This window comes from Vidua chalybeata, chromosome 2 (assembly GCF_026979565.1).
Source record: "Vidua chalybeata isolate OUT-0048 chromosome 2, bVidCha1 merged haplotype, whole genome shotgun sequence".
Taxonomy (NCBI): Eukaryota; Metazoa; Chordata; class Aves; order Passeriformes; family Viduidae; genus Vidua; species Vidua chalybeata.
The window spans coordinates 38,269,406-38,291,517 of NC_071531.1; the positions used below are offsets into that span (position 1 = coordinate 38,269,406).

At 36.5% G+C, this 22,112-nt stretch overlaps 1 protein-coding gene across 7 annotated transcripts in view; it reads left to right on the forward strand.

The window, feature by feature from the left end:
- The window catches only part of NALCN (sodium leak channel, non-selective), a 229,627-nt gene that overhangs the window by 98,610 nt on the left and 108,905 nt on the right, over positions 1 to 22,112 (forward strand). For all 7 annotated transcript variants that reach the window (XM_053935243.1, XM_053935244.1, XM_053935245.1 and 4 more), the window contains one exon: positions 18,902 to 19,033. In XM_053935243.1, the coding sequence (XP_053791218.1) occupies positions 18,902 to 19,033 (132 nt within the window). The remainder of the gene's footprint in view (positions 1 to 18,901; positions 19,034 to 22,112) is intronic.

Genomic DNA, 22,112 nt, shown 5'->3' on the forward strand with positions numbered 1-22,112 from the left:
CATTGAATCTTCACCTCATCCTTTGAATAGTAGCCTGACACATCATACTTTAATTGCCACATATTATTTTGCCATTAATGCCACCTGGTGCACATATTATATGTGGTGGCATTTTATTAATTGGCCATTACCAAGAGTGTATATAAATAATTTCCTTTTCTCTGTCACAAACTTTTCAGAAGATTTGGCTGAGGAAAACAGATATATGCACTAGTGGGCTTGATTTCAGGTGTTTTACTGCTAATATAGTGGAGTTGGCAGTACATATGCTGTGCTACTTTATTTCTGGCCTTTGATTCCCTGATCCTACATAACTGAGAGGAAGAACTGAAACACTAATTAGTGAAAGCAGACTGTGCATCCAATTCCCTCCCTCATCCTCTCTTTAGCTGCATAAACCTTTGCTCTCCAGTCTGGTATTCTGTTGGCTCAGAACTATCATCATGAATATCTCAGTTTTCTTCAGTATCCTTTAAGCCATTTCTCTTTTACTGAAAAACTCCCTGCCACTCACTATTCAAGGTTGTTTGCAAGAGAAATCTTATTATTTTTACACTCAGTAGGTCCATTTCACCCTCTGCCCAAAGTAAAATTTCCCAATGCTTCATAGTACAGAAGCCACTACCAATAGATCTATTCACAGACCCTTAAATTCTTATTTCTTTCTTCTTTAGACAGGGTTCAGCAACTCTGTGATGTCTGTGATATCTGTCTTTAGCCAAGGCTCATAACCTTCACTGCTTAGAACTACTCTCCTTCATCCCTTTAAGTTGCTGCCACTTAATCAGAACTTAACTTGCTCCTCCACTCACATGTGTACACATTTGTACAACTTTATGTATATCAGTCACAGGACTGATAGAAACAGGACAGAAACAATGCAAAATACTGGAAGAGCTCTCTGAGCAAGTTTGTCATGGGTGATCAGGCTCATATTCTGCCTCTGGAAAATAATCTGAACCATTTTTTTCTGGCGGGGCTCTTGCTTTTCTGCTGAATTCATGCCTGTTGTATGCTCTGTGGAACCACGATGGCTCCTGTGCTGCTGCCAGTCCAGAAGGATGTCCATGGGAAGAGGTAGCACTGTTTCTTTTTCAAGGATACTACTGAACATGCTTCACATGAAGATTGCAAACGATGTGGATGCACAGATGTGGATGAAGTCAGACAAGGTATAGCTGTATTACAGCATTAGCATCTTCCAGTTTATGTCAGGAGACTTAGAGGTGGCAGTGAGTAGCACCCTTCAAGAAGTGATAGGAGTAACTTCCTAGGGGATAGAGCAAATTGAGTGGAGTTCATTATAGCTGAGACTGCCATTGAGTAAACTAAAACCAAACCTGCAGGAAAGATCTGCCTGCATTAATACTTGGGCAAATGTATGTATGTTCTGTATGTGTTTCTGTATGTGTACAGAAATACCAACTTTGGCTTGTCAGTCTTACAGCTGAATATTCTGAGGCAGGTTATTATTCACTGAGCTGCAAAAGAGGATGATTCACTGCTCTTTTACTGGGTTTCTGAGAGGAAATTGATGGGGGTTTCTCAGTGTACTGCAGAGTTAAGTTGAGTCAAACACTAATGCTTGATCTTCTTCTACCTACCTGTTCCTCAGAGAAGAGGTGAGGAGGGAAGTGCATGAGATGAGACTACCACAGGGCTTTTTCCACTCTTCCTCCATATATTTTCCCCTTTCTGTTTCGGGGAAGCGCAGAAAAGAAGAAATAGAACCCTTGCACCATCAAACTCAGTGAGAGTTTTGCCACTGACTGCTCTGCAGAAGGATTTAATTTCTAATGTTTTAAATATAGAATAATGGGTTTGTAGTCATTAAAAAGTGGCAGACTGAAACAAAGCTGCATATCATTCTTGAAACAAAAAAAAAAAAAAACATGATGTGAAAGAGTCATGCACTTGCTAAATATTCCTCCTTAAAAACATGAAGATTTAGGGATGTATGGGAGAAACTAGCTATTTATTTGTCCCAGCTAAAAGTATAAGGAAAAAAAAGGAGTTCCTTAAATTTACTTTACTGCCTATTTCTAACATTGAACACATTTCTAGAATAAGGCCTAGTTTTCAGAATTAATGATGTACTATGCTTCAGCAATTCCAAGAATTGCTTTTTATTTCATTACTTAAGTGGAACTTACATGTTTAAATCCACTTGACTGCTTTGAAACTCTTGACCGCTAAGAAAACTCTTCAGCATGTGAGTGTGCTGTGTTTTCATAAATCAGTAAGGAGTTTATATATAGAGACAGGTAAGTGTATGTATGACTCGTTGTACGCCGCAAACCTATTTTTTTTTAATTGTGATTATGCAAGTATATTCAACAAAAAACATTATGAACTTGCATCATCATTGAAATGACAGGATGGTAAACTGGTGTAGTTACATTTGCAGATTGCTTGGAAAACTACATGAAGTTCCTTTTTGACATAAAGCTTCTCCCCACATTGTAAATTAATGTACAGCTTAACCTGTACACACTGTTTCCGTTCAGCATTAATCATTATATATACAACCAGTAAGGTTAATCCTGCTGGTTGTTTAAAAGAATAGTAAGATTCAGTGTGCAAAGGGTGAATAATGGATTAAAACTGCAGCTTAGAAGGGGATGTAGGGCAGTGATAGATACCATTTTAATTTTAATTATTTTATTCTTTGGACTGGTGGGATAGCAATATTAACTAGAAATTAATTTTAAAAATACTTAAAAGCATTAGGAGTGGGAATGAGGGCAAGAATAGATAGCTATGCATAGGTATGGTTGTACAGACATAGACATAGAAGGAATGGAATTTATTTGGCAGTCTTATGACTCTTGCAATTAACTGTACTGATAAGAGTTGATCACCTTAGACGCTTCATAATCAAAACAAAAAGACATCAACAAGAGGTGATTCATGAAATTTTAAGACAGTCATTGATGATAACTCAAAACCTTGGTCATTTAAATGTTAAGATTCCAGCTGAATTCACAGTGGAAATACTGAATAACATATTGTGGTAATGCATTTTCAGTAAGCCTTACTCTTCCTGTAGGTCTAAACTGCCATCATGGTCATAATGAGAAGCATTGGGTTTTGGAGGTATTTCAGTTCCATAATTAAAGAGATGGTTTTCAAAAAGGACAAATCTCTTCTTTGATATAGTCAAAATTATATCAATCTATCACTTTAAAAAAATCCAGAATTTCTGTATTTTCCCATTTTTCAGGAATGACTATAGATTAAAATGTTACTCAGTGATATATATTAATGTGACAATTTTTAAAAGTGTTACAAATATTTGGAAAAAATAAAATAAGCTGAATGATTTTCAAATAAGAAAACATCTAAATTTGCAGAACTTGCACCAATATTGTCGGACATGTTATTAGTTTGTTTTATCATTTAATTACAGTATACTTCTACTTTTCTAAAGTATTATGAAATACCTTAAATTCCATTGAGAATTAGCAAATAAGAATTATACGTTACAAATATAGGACAACAGCATTTTTTCTATCAAAGGATATTCCTTTGTTGTTCAAAAAAATGTTTGATGCTCATATTTTTAAAGAAATCCTTTGAAGTTCACTTCAATAGAAACTCTTGCCACACAGACCAGATGAGATTTAGTTTACTAATTAGCTGCTTCATTTTGATTTAGCATATAACAAAATCAAATCACAACTGTAGAATTTTTATTAATTAAACTTTTAAAAACAGCTGTATATGTGCTGATGGAAAACTTTTAACCTGCCTTCTTGTTTTATTTAATTTTCTTTCTTATTAATTCCCAACCTGATTAAATGCTCTATGTTTTCAGGTAGACAATGTACTCATTAGCTGAAGAACAGGAGCTAGAAGTGAGGCTCATACAAATCCTTTTTGTAGAATGAGTTTCAAAGCCCTTGAACAGCAATTTCCCTACAAGATCCCCCCACATTTCTGCCAAACACTCTTACAGTTCACCATGGTGCTAAACCCATTTTTCCTCCTTTACTCTTATTCTGCTTTTCTGTCCTTCCCTGGTGTGAACTTTTATTAAATCCCTCCCCATATGCTTTCACACCAAGAAAGTATTTCTGAAGGTAAAATTCATTAAAGGACATACAGAAATTATGAAATTATAGGTTATAGGGAGAAGAAGTTTTGGGGTTTTTTAAGAGTTCAGGAATTTTTAGGAAAGGAAAATTATGTATTTTCTTTACTGTCCCTTACTTAATCAACTTCTTTCTATCCATGTCTCTTGTCATTGAGGGCATGCCCCAGAAATTATAATTTTCATCCAAAATCACACATTACCTTGTATGTCTCTACTGTATTTACTGCTTGATCAGTCCTATTAATTTTGTGTAATCCCATCCATCTCTAGTAGCATTCAGTGAAGCAGCTCTTTCTTAGGTAGAATTAAAGCTTTCAATGTTACAAATCAGCTCTACATGCAACTGAACTGCTCTTTTAGCTTGCTGAGTATAGATAAGAGAAGTTAACACATCTCTGTGAAGCTGAAATGGTGAAAGGAGTCCAAAAATTGCCTTGTACCACTCTACACACAATCTCCCAGCTTTTGAAAGAAGATCTGCATTTGGTGCATCTGTTGGTTTGTCTTTTGTAGGACCTGCTTGGTTTTAGGTGCTAAGTATGACCATAGTTATGAACACTACACATTATCACATTATGCTTATTTCTTTTTATATGCCATTTTAATTTTGAACTCTTCTTAATCTTATTTGGGGAAAAAAAAAAACAAAAAAAAACCAAAACAAAAAAACAAAAACAAAAAAAAAAAACCAAACAAACAAAAAAAAAAAAAAACCACTGGAAGTTGTGTGGATGTTTCTAGAATAAACCAGAAGGTTGCAGTCTCCTTTGTCCTATGACTCCAGCATCTCCAGGAGATTTACGAGACACAGTTCCTATGTGGTCCAGTCCAAATCCAACCTTACCATCATAATTTTTTTAGCAAGTAGATAAATAATTTCTTCTGCTACTACCTGTGAGATGGAAGCAATTAAAAACAATCAATGTATTTTCATTCTGGGATGCTACTGTGTTTAATCCAAGCCACATTAAACTGAGTAGTCTTTCCATATCCTTTTGGTTAGATTGGTCTAACCACTGGTTTAACCTTACTGAAGGAAGAAGGGATATCACAGCTTGGCTGCAGTAAAGGTAGTCTGGTAGGTGGAACTGGAGACCAGATGCTTTGCAAGAAAAAGGGAAGTATAAAGCCAATCACTGCCCCTTGCCCTCTGAATTAATGGCAATCAAAATCTCTGATTAGCTCTGCTATCCCCCTGCCCAAGGCAATAGAGCCTAAATTGTGCACAGTTTCCAATGCTATTTCAGGTAGGGAGAAATACCTCTGTGGTTCTTCTCTGTGTGTTAAATTTTGTTTGATTGGAAGCCACTTTACTAGAGAGTAGGTTTTGAGCCTAAATGCAAAAAATATTTTTTTTGCTTCTAATTAGTCATCTGATCACTTCTTTAATGGAGCATTTGATTTATTTCAAAGTAATCTCTGCTTTTTATATGTAAATCACAAGTTTGAGAGTGTGCTAATTAAATTATGCAAGGAAAATGCAAGGAAAAACTGTTCTAATCAAAAGGTGGAAATTCTATTAGAATGTTTAATATTTATTTATATAGGCTTCCAAAGGAGGTAGCAATTGACAGTCTGAACTACGCTGTACACCATGTTCCCAAGACAAACGCAGTACATACAGTAACTAAGAAGATTCATGTATTCTGTGAGGCAAGGCATTGCAATCAGAAACCAATAATCAATGCAAATGACCAGTATGACCCAGGAGAAGATTTTCATTAATTCCAGGTTAATTGGAGTTGTCTTAATTCCTTAATTGCTGAAACCAATAATACATACAAATGGCCAGTCTGACCCAGGAAAATATTTTCATTAATTCTGGGTAGAGTTGTCTTAATTGCGTAAAGCACACATCTGGCAGTTTTTAGTTCAGAAAGGAAGTTATCAAAGAACTGAAGTATTCTAATTTTTCTAATGCTGACCAAGTACTTCTCCAAGTTTTAAACAGCTCAACAATACCAAAGCTGTGAAAAAGCACTGAAATTTAGCTCAGCCATCTAAAGAATTTCAAAGCACACAGGTTATAATAATCATTGTACTAAGATAAAAAGCTGGAATAAGTACCAAGAAAATATAAGGAGCTCAAGCTGTATATAAAGCTTTTCCACTAAGGAGGGTTTTATCTTAGTGTGTTTTTCATGAAATATAATGATAGCAAGAAGAAAACGCACTAAAAAAATGTTTTCTTCCATGAATAATTGCATTCTTAGAATCTCATTTTCCAGGTTCTCATGCTGTTTGGAAACACTGACAGAAGGTTGTCCAATGACAGAACTAGATGCTTACACATGCATATTTTGAAGATAGAGAAGAAATTTAGATGGACATATTTTTGCTGTTTCCATGTCAGAAAAGCAAAATCTTCTTGGAAGAATTTGGATTTATTTCACCATCACTTCTTCAAAATAAAGAAAATTGTTTCCTATGTCTCTTTTTTTTCTTTTCTTGTTCTTCTCTTCTGTTAAATTGTTGGATTGTTAGTGCTTTCTCAGTAGTTGGGAATTTAAAATAGTGTTTCATCATTGGACAAGAGGTTGCAGGCAAATAGGAATTCAATCTCTGCTTATCATGAATTGCTATGTTGTTTTTTCATGAGCCCAAAAGAAAAGATATACCCTAAAGTCTTCCTAACAGCAGGTTTTACATTTTCGGTCCTCCAACACATTCTGAGTTCTGTAAGCTCTCTCCTGCCTCCTGTTACTTTATACTATCAGCAGAGCACCCATGTAAGCCATCCATGAGACATGAACACTGTTGTGAGGAGAGCTGGGTTCCAGCATATGTGGCCAGCACTGAGCCTTGTCCCCTGCAGAGCATCTGCAGAGTCAGAAGATGCCAACTTTGATATGAGCAACTCACTCATTGGAGCTGACACAGCCACGAGGCCACGCTGAAACAGATTCTGCACTGAATTCTTAAAATGTGGTTTAAACTGTGAGGGGGCAAAAAAGGGAAGGGCAGGCAGTGTATTTCACCACTCTCTAGCATGTTTGCACCTGTCTTGGTACATGGGTAATTTCCTAAAAATAATATAAGGAATTCTGAAGGATTTTATGATGAACCTAAGTACTAATTGCAGAATGAGGTGCAATGCTTACCATTATGGTCTACTGCTCTTTCAGCGCATGAGTTAATCATTATAATAACAGCAACCTTTTCCTTCACATTTATAAAACAGCTAGTAAATCTACAGTACTACAATAACATAAAAATAAAAACTGTTCTAATTATCTGGGAACTAAAAGGCCAAAGAAAACAGAGGCAGTGAAAATGATTGATTCACACCTGGTTAAAAAATGACATTTCAGAGACATGATTCTTGAATTGAAATGTAAGTAAAAGAGCAAGTGGTCTATTGAAGCAATTTCAGGGAGGCCTTCTAGGTGAGATCTTCAAAGGCATATGATTAAAGAAACAAGTGTTAATTGAAATTTGTTGGAAGTGAAGTTCCTAGAGTTCTAAAATGTAAAAGTTACAGAAATTCTGAAGGCATTGAAAAAAATGACAGCACAGGTAGGGTCCAGATTCTTTCCATCGCCATTCACCTTCCCTGAAATATGGGGGAAAGTTGAAGCCCCTGTAATAATCAATTACATGTCAAAATTATGTTTAGTGTGCATCTGAAGGAGTGAGCAATATATTATGTACCACAGCTCATAAATGGCACAGCTTCTAAATAGTAGCAAATAGATTTAGTATTAGAGATGGAGCTTTTTTGCTGCAGAGTAAGCCCAACATTATTACCTTTTTCTTTTGTGGTCAACATATTTTCAAAATATAAATATGAAAACATAGGAAATGTCAACATTGTTGACATACATAAAATAGAATACTATATCGAGAGGATTTAGCAACAGAGTGTAAATACAGATAATGCTGTAATGCAGATAGTGAATCAGCTGGAGTTTTCAGACAAGAAATTAGAAAATACAGATTAAAAATCTCAAGTGCATCCATTATTAGGTGATTGTCTGAGGACAGCATTAGCAACTGGCTATAAATTTGGCCTGCCCTATAAGTGTCTATTTATGTAAATGTATACATGTGCATACATATATTGTTTATATAATTATGTGGTTATGTGGTGTTTATCCATAATGTGAGCAGGTGGGAATGTGTCTGTGTGTGTATATTCCTTTACCTGAGGTTCACAGACTGGCTAAGGTTGGAAGGCAACACAATGGGACTTCTGGTCCAACCTCCCTGCTTAAGCAGGATCACACTAGAGCACGTTGTACAGGATTGCATCCAGAGGGTTCTTGAATATCTCCAGTGAGGGACACTGCACAACCTCTCTGAGCAACCTGTTTCAGTGTGTGGTCACCCACACAGGTTAAATGCATTACAGTTGACATAAAATTCTTCAAGGTTAAATGCCTTTTAATATATATAAAATGCACTAAAAATAAATGCATTTAGAGTTGTGATTTTAAGCTAGTTTGGTAATTTTTCTTGTCAGAGGAAAAGAACTTTTACACTTTCTCTTTGCAAATACTCTAGGGAGTGTATTAATCCCCATAGGACAGGGGTGTGATTAATCACACCTTAGTAGAGAGTGAATGTCCACCCTGCAGCTTTGATGAAGTCACTAGATATAAAATAAAAATTAATTTGGCCTATTTAATTTCACATTTTAGTCATTAATTATTTTGACTCATATTTTCTGAATTGATCTGTATTGCTATATTTAGGAAAAAGAATAAAACTTCATATTATTTGGGTTCCATTTTGCATTTCATACTATGTAGCTTTAGAGAAAATTACTGCTGAGGTGATGATATACTTATTAGCAGTTTTAAAAATCTGACAGGTAGGTAACAATTTTTATGCATTGTTGTTATCATGAACAATTTAAGTAGTATTTTTAGATTTCTTTTATGTTGCAGCAGCTGCTCTCAATTTTTCTAAGTCAGATTACAGTTGCTGAAAGGCTGCTTACTTCCTCTCTCTCTTCATGCAAAGAAAATGACATACTGTGTTAGCTGATTTATAAACTGGTGGGGAGGAGGGTCGTTTCATTTCAAATAAGCCATTATTTCATGTATTTTTAGGGCAGAAGAGTCACCATTTTCTTTTTGACTGTTCTGTTAGAAGTTTGTGGGAGGAGAAAAGTGGCTGCTGTTAGTAAGGCGTACAGAAATGTAGCTATGCTACTGCTTTATTCTGTTGTGCAGGATGTGAATTAACAGGATGCAGCTAGTCTGAAAGAGGCATATGCAACACATTCTTTAGCCTTATAGCAGAAATAGAAATTTGGCTTTCAAATCTAGGATGTAAGGGGGAAAATGTATCTAATTTCTGACAGAAACTTTAGCCTTAAAGGCTTGGTTACTCAAAAAACTCTTAAGAGTTTTTAATTTCTCTTCATTAGGCTTTCTATCATTATTTCTATTTGTTTACTTCCTAAGTGTGTATTTTCTCATTCTTGCTTTGTTATTGGCTTTACTTTGTTCCTTTGATCAGAATTCAGTTTGCCTTTTTTTAAAGTAGCTTTTAATTTTCAAATCAAAATTAGCTATGCTAAAAGGCAGGAGAGTCTGTGTAAACATGACAAATTAATGACTCACCTGTATTTTCAAATATTAGAGACATTTAGAGTATTGGAAGATCTTAACTACTTCTGATTTCTTTATGATTTTAGCTATACCGTGTCATCTGAAAATTACATTTATTGCCTTAAAACCTTATTGGGTTAGCAAAGAATCTTATGCTTACTGATTGGAGAGCATATTTGCATGTCCTGAAATGTTACCATTATTCAGTAGTCATCCCATTTCCAGCTTGTTTTGAGGCTGCATGGTAGGAGACCCTGTGAAAACGCAGATACAGTGGCTACCTTGAGTTTTGTATCCTAATCAGATGCAGTAGAAGGTGGAAAGAGAAGCACAGTAAAGTGAAACTTGTAGAATATTTTATTAGCCAGGACAGTTTACTGTCTATAGTGCTCTTTCTGCTAGGCCAGTGTCACCTCTGCTGCAGCCAGAAAACATTTATAGAAAAGTTTCCAACTGCATATTCTAAAACTTGCAAGAGTTATGATGTTTGTGTTTTGGGGACATAAAACTCCCTTGACTATCACCATACCACCTAAATTATCTCCTGCAGCTGATAACAAAGGTTCTCTGATCTAAGGTGATCTGAAAGTAACAGAGTTTCTAAGCACATTTTTCATTGGACTGTGGATCTTAAAGGGTCTTTACATTCATCTCTACTACTTCATCTCTACTACATCTCTACCCTAAGAACTTCTTCTCTACCATCATAAAAATATTAAAGCAAGTCTCTGTAGACAAAATTGCTGAAGAATCACCCTGCTCTCATTGCATTGGGACAATTGGCCTGTACTGCAAAGCCAAGATTGCCCCCTTGACATCAGCAAACATCTGAGTTGTGGCTTCTGACTTATTTCCTTTGCAGCACCTAAATACCACCTCTCCCAGCATCTTTAAAACTCATCCTTCACCTTGTTTACTCAATGAGGTTGCATTATTTGAATTCATCCTAGCATTGAAGTTCCTCTCAAATACAGTAGATGGTTTCTTAGATTTACAATGTTTCTTAATGTCCCACACTGATATATAACTGCATCCATATAAGGTTTTAAAAAGCTTGTTCCCATAAAATTTCTGGTTAATGCTTAATAATTTTCAGAAATGTTCAGATTGCAGAGCATGGGAATAATTGCTAAATTCTCCTCACAAGCATATCTTTGTCAGGCAGTCATAAAGTAAGTTGAAAGCAAAATGGTTTATAGAAAATTAGTTACATAGCTTGTAAAATGCTCTACAATGTCCTGAAAACAAAAGGGAAAATTTTCTGCAATTTCACAATTCTGTACTTGCTCAGATGGCCATTAACCAACAAGATGAAAATCAAATTTATCCTATTCATGCTATGAATTATCTGTGATTAGCAGTGTATAGAATGTGATTTTCTAAAGCTTCTTTCATATTCAAGGTATCTTCAAGCACTTTGACAAAAAAAAAAAAAAAAAAAGACTAAATAAACACCATAAGTATACTAAACATGTATAGGATAAAAAAGCTTGCCCTTTTCTTTAGGCCAGGATTTAATTTTTGCTTAGTGACTCTTAGAAATCTTGTGTCATAGAATCCTAAAGTCAAGGAGACTTTGCTATTTCTAGTCTTGTACATTATAATAGTTTCCAAGGCTTTTGATGTGTCCTGATTTCAACATTTAATCAAGAATGACTGGCAATCATGTTCCTTTCTTAGTGGTATAAATTCTATGCACCTTAAACTGGCCCTGCTCTATAAAACCCAAAATCCCCTTTATATGTATTTAGGAGTTATAGGTCAACATCTGAAATGTCCAGAAAGAATGAGAATTGACTTGCAATACTTTCATTTTATTGTTATTTGACCTAGTGTTTTCCAAGCTGCTATAATGAACTTAAGTCATGCTTTTGTTAGCTCTTCTAAACAAGTTTTCTGTATTCTGTGATGCCCACGTAACTCCATCTAATTGGGCTTTATGAAGTGAATGGGTACCGTAAGATTTGCAGTTCTCTTCCAGAATGCATCTCCACATATCGTGGTGATTGTGTTCATGGAAATAAGCCGGCACTCGCATTTGCCTTCATGTCACTGCAGTGGTAGGATCTAGGCTCCAACAGGCCCCTAAGTAAGAAAGGCTGGATTAGCACAAATGTAAACTTTTCAATTGCTTTTAATAATATCACCCAAATCCTGTGTGCACATCTAAACAACTTTAACAAATCAATTTTTTTTTTTTCTAACTACCAGAAAGTATGGTCTTCCAGTAGGTGTGTATAGACAGGAGTACAAGTAACATAGAGCATTATTATCATGATGGGGTAAACTTAACCACAATTATCATGTAGCCAGTATAAGGTCTTTAAACAGGTATAGCTGGAAGCTTGGCTGAAATCTTTTAGCAGGATCTAGCTTCCTTTTCCTTGTGCAAATAGGAAAAGCCAATAAAGGCTAAAAGGGAATAAGAAGCTTTCCAGAGCCATTCCATTATAACACAGAGGAGGAGATACTATTGGTTTATGAAGTATTAAAGTATATCTGAAATATAAAGAAATACAGATACGATTGTGTTTTTACCACTGATGAATGCACAATTCAAGAGTATCAAAATCTGAAAAGAAACCTGCTTATCCATGTAGTGATTTTCAAAGTCTTTTAGTTAAATGTTGTTTACACTGTTCATTAATTGGTTTGGTACTTTCAAGAGCTACCCTGCCAGTTTGACAATTATGCACTCTAAGCTTTTCACACACTAAATAGCCAAAATAAGCAAAGCTTTTCTACATATCAGATCCTTACCATGTCTTGCTCAGTAGTAATAAGTTTGATGGCTTTGTAGGTAATTTTTTATTCTTCAAGACTATTTGTCCTCTTTTTTTTTTTTTAGTTTTCTTAGACCACAAGACTATTAGTATTATCAGATGCAGTCTAAATTTCTGTAGGTCTAAATAGAAACCATTGAGCCCTTTGAAGACACCTCTTTCAAGGTTTCACATGATAATATTAAACATTATCAGCTGGGTCAGTTTTGAGTACTATCAGGGTAATATGGCCCATGGGTTCTTTCATTATTAAGTCTGTCAGACCCTACAATTTTGTAACATTTACCATCTTGCTTAGTAAGTAAGATCTATTATGGACTTGAAAGAAAAATCTGATATGAAGGATGGTGATACAAAGAGTGACCTGATGTACATATCAAGCTCCCAAAAGGAATCTATCATTAAGAAAAGGTAGTTTCATATTCAGTAATTCCAGTTTGCTTAGTCCATGCATTTCACATGGACCACTGCTTTCCTGAGCCAGCATCTGTGGCTCTGGCTGTACAAACTGGCAGCTGCTGTGGATCTTCTCCAGGGCAGTGAGCTGGCAAAGGCAAATTTGTGTCACTCATCCTTCCTCTGCCATGCAGGAATATGGGAGGAGTATTAAGCAATGTATCCCACTCTGATAATACTAGAGTGACAAAAGATTGCTTTAGGCCATGCATTGTAATGCTCTGTAAGACCAAGTGAGCCAGGTAGTCTCTACCTATCAGCAATTGCATTGTCAATACTTGAATTTTTGGGTGAATCCCAGATATTTAATACAATTTTTCATTCAGAGTTCCTCTGCTGCACCAAGCATAGTGTTAAATAAATGAGTAGTGTTTTAGAAGTCTTTTTTGCATTCATGAAATTCCCATCTGAGCACAAAACAGATCCTTGGCTCCTTTGTGTATATCCAAACAATGAAAGAATTTGGATGATTAACAGTTTGTCATGTACTGGTTTTTATGGCCACTGCATCTCTAATGCACTCTGCTATACAGGTTCTTTGGTGTCCTGGACACTGAGAATTAGCATCCTGCATGAAGTCAGATGCCAGCATTATAGGTAATTCATAGTAAATGTAAGAAATTCCTCACTGTTGTATTTGATCGATGGCAGCAGCAGGGCATTTCACTTGAGACTTCTTCAACACAGCTAATCTTAAATCCAATTTAATATTAGATACAATTTACCATGTATCTGGCTGACAGCAACATCAGAACATTTCTTTCATATCATTCCTACACAGCTTAAGAAACACACATCCAAGGGCTAAAAAAAGGTCAGTAAATTAAACAAGAACAAAAATTGGCATTATGTCTCCTCTTTCAAGTTTGCATGGAGAATTTTCCATGCCTATGTGTTCTGAAAAGAGCTGTAATACAAATGATACACTGCTGATCTCATGATCCAAAATAACTTTCAAGGCTCGGGCAAGAGCTGTGGACTAAATTCACCTTTCATTTAGATGAAATGGGCCTCATTCCAAAATACAGAAATATGTAAAGAGACGGTGGATTCTCATGGTCGAACATAGCAGCAGAGGTGTGTCTAAAGTGCTTTAAGGGTGCAAATACAAATTAAAATTTTGTGATGCAGAAAGAACAAACTAAGGCAGATTAGAGTAGGGGGGAAGCTGGGCACGGCAGGTGTGTGGGTTAGAGCACTGTGATTGATCTCCTAAAGATACAGCAATCTGTCTGAGAGACCAATTGGAAAGCTGCTTATCGTGCACAGCATTTGTGAAAGTGAGCAGCTAGATTCTGACATGACATAGAAAAAATCAAGGAACACAGATACCAATCTGGCCCGCATGAACTGGCCAGTCCTGGGATTTAAAAATAATGATTTTTTTTTTTAATCTCCTCAGCATAGCCTTTTTGCTGTGCGTGCAGTGGAGGTATTTGTTCAGATACCTCCATCTTGCTGGCCCTGTGTGCTCTCTATCTCTCTGCCAGCACCTAGGTGCTTTTATTGTTCCTCACCATAGCTATCTCTTAATTTGTTGCCTCAGCTAGCTATTCCTGCCTTTACATTGCCTGTGTCTGGCTTGAGTCCTGTCTGAGCCTCCTTCCTTATTATCTTAACACTGAGTCATGTTATACCAGTGTAATACTTTTTATTAGTGAATAGTTTCCTTTCAGTTTCTTTGGGAAGGCAACCTTGACAACAAGCTTTGTTGAATCTCACTGAAAAATAAAAGATGCTGCAGAGAGTCCAGAGAAGGGCAAGGACCCTGGTGAATGGGCTGGAGCACAAGTCTTATGAAGAGTGGCTGAAGGAGCTGGGGATGTTTAGCCTGAAGAACAGGAGGCTCAGGGAGGACCTTATTCCTCTCTCTAGCTATATGTAAGGAGATTTGAGTAAGGTGGGGTTCCAGCTTACAAGTGACAGGATGAAAAGAAATGAATTCAAGTTGCACTATGGGAGGTTTACATTAGATATTAGAAGAAATTGCTTAATGGAAAGGATTGTAAAACATTGGAATAGACTGCTAAGGGAAGTGGTGGAGTCACCATCCCTGGAATTTTTTAAAAAATATGTGGCTATGTCACTTGAGGACTTGGTTTAATGGTAAACATGATGGTGCTAGGTTTGACTTGATGGTCTTAAAAGTACTTTCCAACTTTAAGCATTCTGTGATTCTGTGAACCAAACTATGATTAGGATATTATTTCTGTTATTGCTATTTATTTTCCAAGATTAAATACTCACAGCAAAATCTTTTTATGACTGTCTGTTCTGGTTCTGGCCAGGACAAGATAAGTCTTTGCAGTGGCCAGAACAGGGCATGGCTAGAACCTGGAGGTTATTCTATACCACCTCATGTCATTGCTGGGGTCAGGGGAAAGGAGTCTTTTGCAGCGAGAAGGAGTCTTTCCTTCTGGAGAGAGTGGCAGAGGGAGTGCTCGGGTAATGCCAGTTCTGAACATTTTGCGTGGTTCACTCACCTCCCTCTTGTATGCTTGCTATTAATGTTGTTGCTGTAACTTTCATTTCCTTATCTCATTGCCATTTCCAGTAAGTTGTTCTCAACCCATGATCTTTACCTTTTGTGCCTTCAATTCTTCTCTGCAGCCACTAGCAGGGGAAGGGGAAAGGGGGAGCGAGCAAGTGGCTGTGCAGTTTGGAGCATATCAGTGGCAGCTCTAAATTGAGGAGTAGCATTCCTAAATCACCACAATATCTGAAAGTACAGACTAGATGACAAAGTGTGCATATATGTATATGTATATCAAGACATTTTATGCATTTTTATTTTTCCTGTATTACCATTTTGCTTCCCTGTGAAAGGAGATAAAAGAGCCTTCTGCAACCCCACTTACTAGTTTCTTTTAGCAAGTACTTTCACAATTGAGAATACTTCATTATTATGATGGAAATTTTGACACCATTAAAAATACAGTGTAAAATATGCAGAGAGACTAACTATCTGGCTAGAATTTGTGTGAAATGGAATTGTAAAGGATAGAATGACACCTGTTTTGAATCACAACACTGGAAAAAATTCACGATTGATGCCAGCAGCCCTACCTCTAATTATTGTATTCTTATAGCTTGCCTTGTTGATGAAAAATCAAAGACCTTATTTAGCCACTATTTTGATGACTTACCTGTGCTTTAGGTATTATTAACCCCTGCTGGTTCTGTAAATTTCTAAATGTAAGACTTCTCTCCTGAACCTCCCTTTCTAGAATAGATTATACAACCATTTTATGTCACAAAGGTCAAAAGGAAGCCAGTTTGCATGAGAAGGGTTTGAGCTGTCTTCTGTCTGCAATGCTACCTGTAATTCACAGGAAAAAATCCAGATATTAAGAGACAACAGACAATTCCATAAGCTTGTATGCTTGTAAATATGTGCTTAGTTTCCATTCATCTTCAGTTTAAGCAAGCTATCTTAAACTCCAGTGGAATTCAAGAGGGCGTGAATTCTTCAGTAGGCAGTCACAAAGCTTTACTAAAAGCTGAACAAGTATTAGTCCTTCCAGCCTCCCATACATCCCATATTATGTTCTAATTTCATCAAAAAAGACCCACACAACAACCCTGTATGAAGGGTTAGTTAAGACTCTGAGCTTCAGGCAGGGTTACACATAAAATGTTAATGCTGACAATTCTTCATGAATATAACATTCTCAGCTCACTAAAGACTGAGACAGTATTTTACAACTACATATATGAATTTTTTAACATGTTAATATATCTTACTAATGTAAAAATATGTGTTTCTTAAATTTTGCATATTTCTAAAGTAGATGATCTTTGAGATTCCTTTCAACCTAAAGAGTTCCATGATTCTATGAGTTTCACATGCCTCAGTTCTCCTGGGGCAGTGTAATTACTCTGCTTGAAGGACAATACAGCAGGAAACAGTCCAGGTTTCCGCATTGCAGGGGTGGTAACTTCCTAAAACATGTACTGATGAGATTGGGTGTTCTGGAGCAACCTCATACTTGCCAGGAAGGAGAAATTGGTCAGGTTGTGAGATTCAGGAGCAGTCTTTTTTGCAATGACCATAAGAATGTGGAATTCAGGAACCTTCAAAGAAGGAACAAAGCCAAAAGATAGGACCACAACCCTAGTATTCAGACTTTTTCACATTCAGGTATCTGCTTGGAAAAATCCCATAGTACACAGTCATAGAGATTAAATGTTCCAGAAGAACTGGTTGATTTTCAAGGATCTTCCTCCTTCAAGTTAAAAAATGTTCTCCTTCCAAGTACAGGAAATCAAACAAGTGTGACAGGAGGTCCACATAATTGAACCAATAGCTCTGGAAAAACTCGGAATTAAAAAGGAAGCATACAAGAGATGGAATCAGGATCAAGTGGCCCAGGAGGAGTACAAATACCCTGTCTGAGAGTGGAGTTAGAGGATTGAATCTACCATGACATGGAAGGCAACAAGAAGGACTTCTATATATAAGAGAAACAAAAGGAAGACTAGAAAAATATGAGCCTGCAGTTGAAAGGATTAGGAGACCTTGCAAGGCAAGGCAGTGGCATAGAAATGCTTGAGGCCTTTTTCACCCATCTTGATAGGTAAGACTATCTAGGTAAGATTCCTTCAGGAATCGCAAGCCCCTGAGTTCTGGGAGAAAATCTAAAGCTGTGATGAACTGAACAAAAGACTTTTTCACTGTGAAGGTGGTCAAACAGTGGAACAGGTTGCACAGATGGGTTGCAGAGTGTTTATATGTCAAGATACTCAAACTCTGACTGAACAAAGTTCTGGAATACCTGCTCTAGCTGACTCTGCTTAAGCAGGCAGCACCAGACTAGGTCATCTCAAGTCACTTCCAACATAAATAATTATGTGATTATGTGTACATAAGCCAGTACAGGTACACAGAATCTTTAGGGAAAAGATGAAAGGAGGCAGAGTTCTTCTAAATTTTTAGTTCTCTTTTTCCTGAAATTTTGTTAGGCACTTCTACATACAAACTCAGGAACAAATAAAAATGGCCTTTTCCACTGTAAGTACAACTTACACACAAACACAAGGAGCCATAATGGTACATAACTCACTCATATTAAAGACCTGAACCATATTACTTGTGGAAATTTGTAAAACAATATCAATATTGGTGACCATTCATTCAAAGATTTTTTTAATGTAAAATAACAGTATGTTCTGTTTTGAACAGAACAGTATATTCAATATCAGTACGTTCTGTGTTTGACTCTAGCTTCTACTGTGGCTGACCCAGTGAGGGAAGTGGTTAAGCTTTTAGGGTAAATCATAAGTGCATGGTCTTTGTGATGGGTGCCTACAAGTTACTTCTTTGAACTTCTGTATACATCTTATGTATCTTATCAGCAATGTTTTGGCATCTCACAGATGTAAACTCCTGGACACTGCTCTGTGCTTCTCTTTCTCTCTTCTCTCCTTTGTGGCTGCAGCAGCAGTGACACAAAGCATTAAGTACACAGATATGTGAATTATCTGTACTTCATAGCTCATAGGCTCAGATGTGTATATCTACTATATGTAGATGTGTTTCATTCATTTAGGCAATAGTCTGACATCAGGTAAATCCCATAAAATATGTTTCTTGAGCAAAAGCAGTACACAAGATAGAGTTGATGTAACTTTTTCCTGACCGATAAGTCATCGAGATTTGCATGAACAAATCATAATGCGGGAGTATCAAACAAGGCCAAATAGAGAGATATTCTCTTTATGCTTTAAAACATACTAAAGTAATGGATATCATATTAAATTATAAACCTTCAGTAAGAAGTCAATTGCAAATAAAAATTAAAAGTACCAAAAAAATCTCAAAACCTGCACATATAAACCAGTTGAAGCAATATACTAAAACATATTTTAAAAAGTAATACATGAAAATAGAAAAAGAAGCTTTAGAATAGCATATTATTATAGCTGATTATGTTTTGACAATGTAATAGAACTTTAAAATGCACATGGTTGACTCCTTTTGATTATAAAATTTACTTTTTCTTTTGTAGAAAATGATGAGGTCATCTGTATTTCATATGTTCATACTAAGCATGGTTGCTGTCGATGTGATTGTTGCTGCTAGCAACTACTATAAAGGAGAAAATTTCAAGAGACAATATGATGAATTTTACCTTGCTGAGGTGAGTATGGTAAAATGACTATCTGGGTAATTTTCAAGATAAGCTAAAGTAAAGAATGTGATTGTCAAGAACATTTTAGTGTGTATTTTTTTATTCCCTGAAGCATTCCAAGAATACTTCGCTAACTTGTTCAACTTCCTCTTTCTGACAATGGCTGACAGCCCTATCTTACAACCTTTTGAAAGGTAATTTCCTCAAACAAAATGTTTGTGGTAGTGAGCTGAGGCTTAAGTATAACATCTGCAGGCAATGCATGGCTGCTGAGTTGCTATCTTTTTCTAGCAGAAGGTGTAACATTCAGAAGAATTTAACTTTAAAAAGATGGCAAAACATTGCATTTAAAAAATATAATATAGAACTTCTTCCTAAATAATCTTTATTTTATATATACTTAGCTGCCAGAAGGTCCTTAAGCATAACCAAATTAGTTTTACAAATGGTCTGGCTTCAGCAATTGCAAGAGCACACCGCAAAAAAAAAAAAAAAAAAACATTTATGCAGTCATGAATTCTGCAAAGGAGGAGTCTGTGCTCCTGAACCAGTTAAGTGGAGGTACAAGGGAGCCTATTTGAATCATTAGCTGGTCAAGGATCTTACTGTAGAGCATGCACTAGCGATCCTAGAACCTTGCCTGGATTGGACACATATCTACTTTATGCTTACTGTAGTTTCCCTGGCTTCAATAGTCACAGGTCTTTGGAGCCAGAGGGGTCATTGTTAGACTAGAGGGAATGATAGCAGAATGTTCCTGGTTGTTTCTCTGGTTTTGGTTGTTGTGTGGTTTTCTATGTTTAAATATGTTTGATATTCAGAGTCACATGCCCAACTTTAAACCCTTTAGTCCATAACAGTACAATGAATCTCCTTTTTTTTAAGATTGAATTGATACATATTTTTTATCTTAGTTTTAGAATTTGTATCTGATCTCTTAAAATCATATGAAGCTGATCATATGAAGCTAAGAGTTCACCAGTTTTGGGACAGAAATGAGACCAAAAAAACCTGTTATAAACAGCACCAGAGTCCAAACCTTTAAAAAGGTCCAAATTGTAAAGACAGCAGGGATACATCATTCTTCATTGTCTCTCATGCTGCTGGGTATTGCTGTATTTTGTATGAATATTTAGTCAATGTTGGCATGGACAACAATTACAAGCATAATTGTGAAATGTAATGTCCTTGTTTTACCTCAAGTTCTAAAACTATTTGAAAAACAACATGAACATGAAAATTATTATCCTGAAAATAAGACATTGGAATAAAACCAGCAAATGCTGGGTTGTCTTACAAAATATTCCACAGATCTTAGAGTAGAATTGAGGACAGGGAAACTAATTTTGATCTCCATCACGGTTTAACCCCAGCTAGCAGCTCAGCCCCATACATCCTCTTGTTCACTCTCCCTCAGTGGGATGGGGCAGAGAATGGTCAGAGTAAAAGTGAAACAACCCATGGGTTGAGATTAAAACAGTTTAATAAGTAAAGCAAAAGTCATACACACAAGCAAAGCAGAACAAGGGATTCATTCACCATTTCCCATGGTCAGGGAAACCATCTCCAGGAAAGTCAGGCTCCATCAGCCATAACAGTAACTTGGGAAGACAAACAGCTTCACTTGAACTATGCCCCCCACCTTCCTTCTGCTTTCTCTAGCCTTATATGCTGGACACAGTGCCCTGTGGGATAGGATATCCTTGTGTTCAGTTGGGATCAGCTGTCCTGGCTGTTTCCCCTCCCCACTCCTTGTGCTCCCCCAGCCTGATCACTGGTGGGATGAGAGGCAGAAAAAGCCTTGACTCTGTGTGAGTGCTGCTCAGCAACAGCTGAAAAATCCCTGTGTTACCAACACTGTCAGGCACAAATCCAAAATAACACCATACAAACTATGATGGAGAAAATTAACCCTGACACAGGCAAATCCAGTACAATATCCTTGGCTGGAAACAAATAAGTCAGCATTAAAGCCTGAGGCCATGAACTCTTCACAGCAGGCATTTTTGCTTTGTGCTCAGGATACAGAAAGTGGAGCCTGGATTCTTAACAAAATAACATTAATTCTATTTATATTCAAAATAGGGAACATTGCATGTCCTATTTCTATTTTGGCTCTGAATATATGGTATAATTATGCTTTTATTAATCAGCGCTAGAAACAATCTCTTCAACATTTATTTCAAGTATAAAGTTTGCAGGGTTTTTTTGGTTTTTTGTTTTTTTTTTTTTTTCCCTGTAGAAATACTTGCCAGGGTTTATTCAAGGTGAGTATATAATGTAGACTAGTGTATTATAATTCTGTCCTATAAGCAATGCCCAGTTTTCTTTAACAATACATTTTTATCTTTCTGCATAGCTTAGAGACTTGATTTCTTAGTGGAGAGGTTGTGAGAAAACTCATTTGTTTACCTTTTTACATTTCCAAGTATATGAGGTAAAGTATTCTGGGAGAGAGAAAGGTGGGATTTTTTTATTTGTAAAGCATTTCTTATGTCCATTTATTGGATTTCCTAGTTTTGTCTCTCCTTTTTTTAATCCTGTGATGCTTTTACTAGAGGCACTATAAAAATCAAACTAACAAAACCCTAGTTTGTTACAGAAGGAGGAACAAAGTATCCAAAGAGCAGAAGAATAAAAAAATTTTGAGAGAGGAAAAATCTATAAGCTGGTGTCATTTCCTATTTGGTTGTTGTGAAACTTGCTCTTTGTAGCACAAAGGATGTACCAAGGAAATATTTTTAAGAGCCTTGAAGAAGCTGAATACTCAGACAATGCTGGTTATTCCACAGTGTTTGTTTGCTTGGTGAAAAAGACTAGTTGGAGCAGGATGCACTGCTGTTGCTCTGTCTTTTCCATTAGAGTAGGCCACAGAACGCTTTCCCTTCAGTGGGAGCTGACTTGAGCAGCCAACAGCAGTGAGGATTCACTTTGCCAAAGGAAATGGCCAGAAAGACTACAGCAAGCATATCTGGCTTTCTGATACGTTTTCTAGAAGTTATCTTGAAAGCTGCTGGCTTTAGGAGAAGACATGTCTAATAAAATATCTCATTCGGTCCATCCTATGTATCACACATTGTAGTAGCCT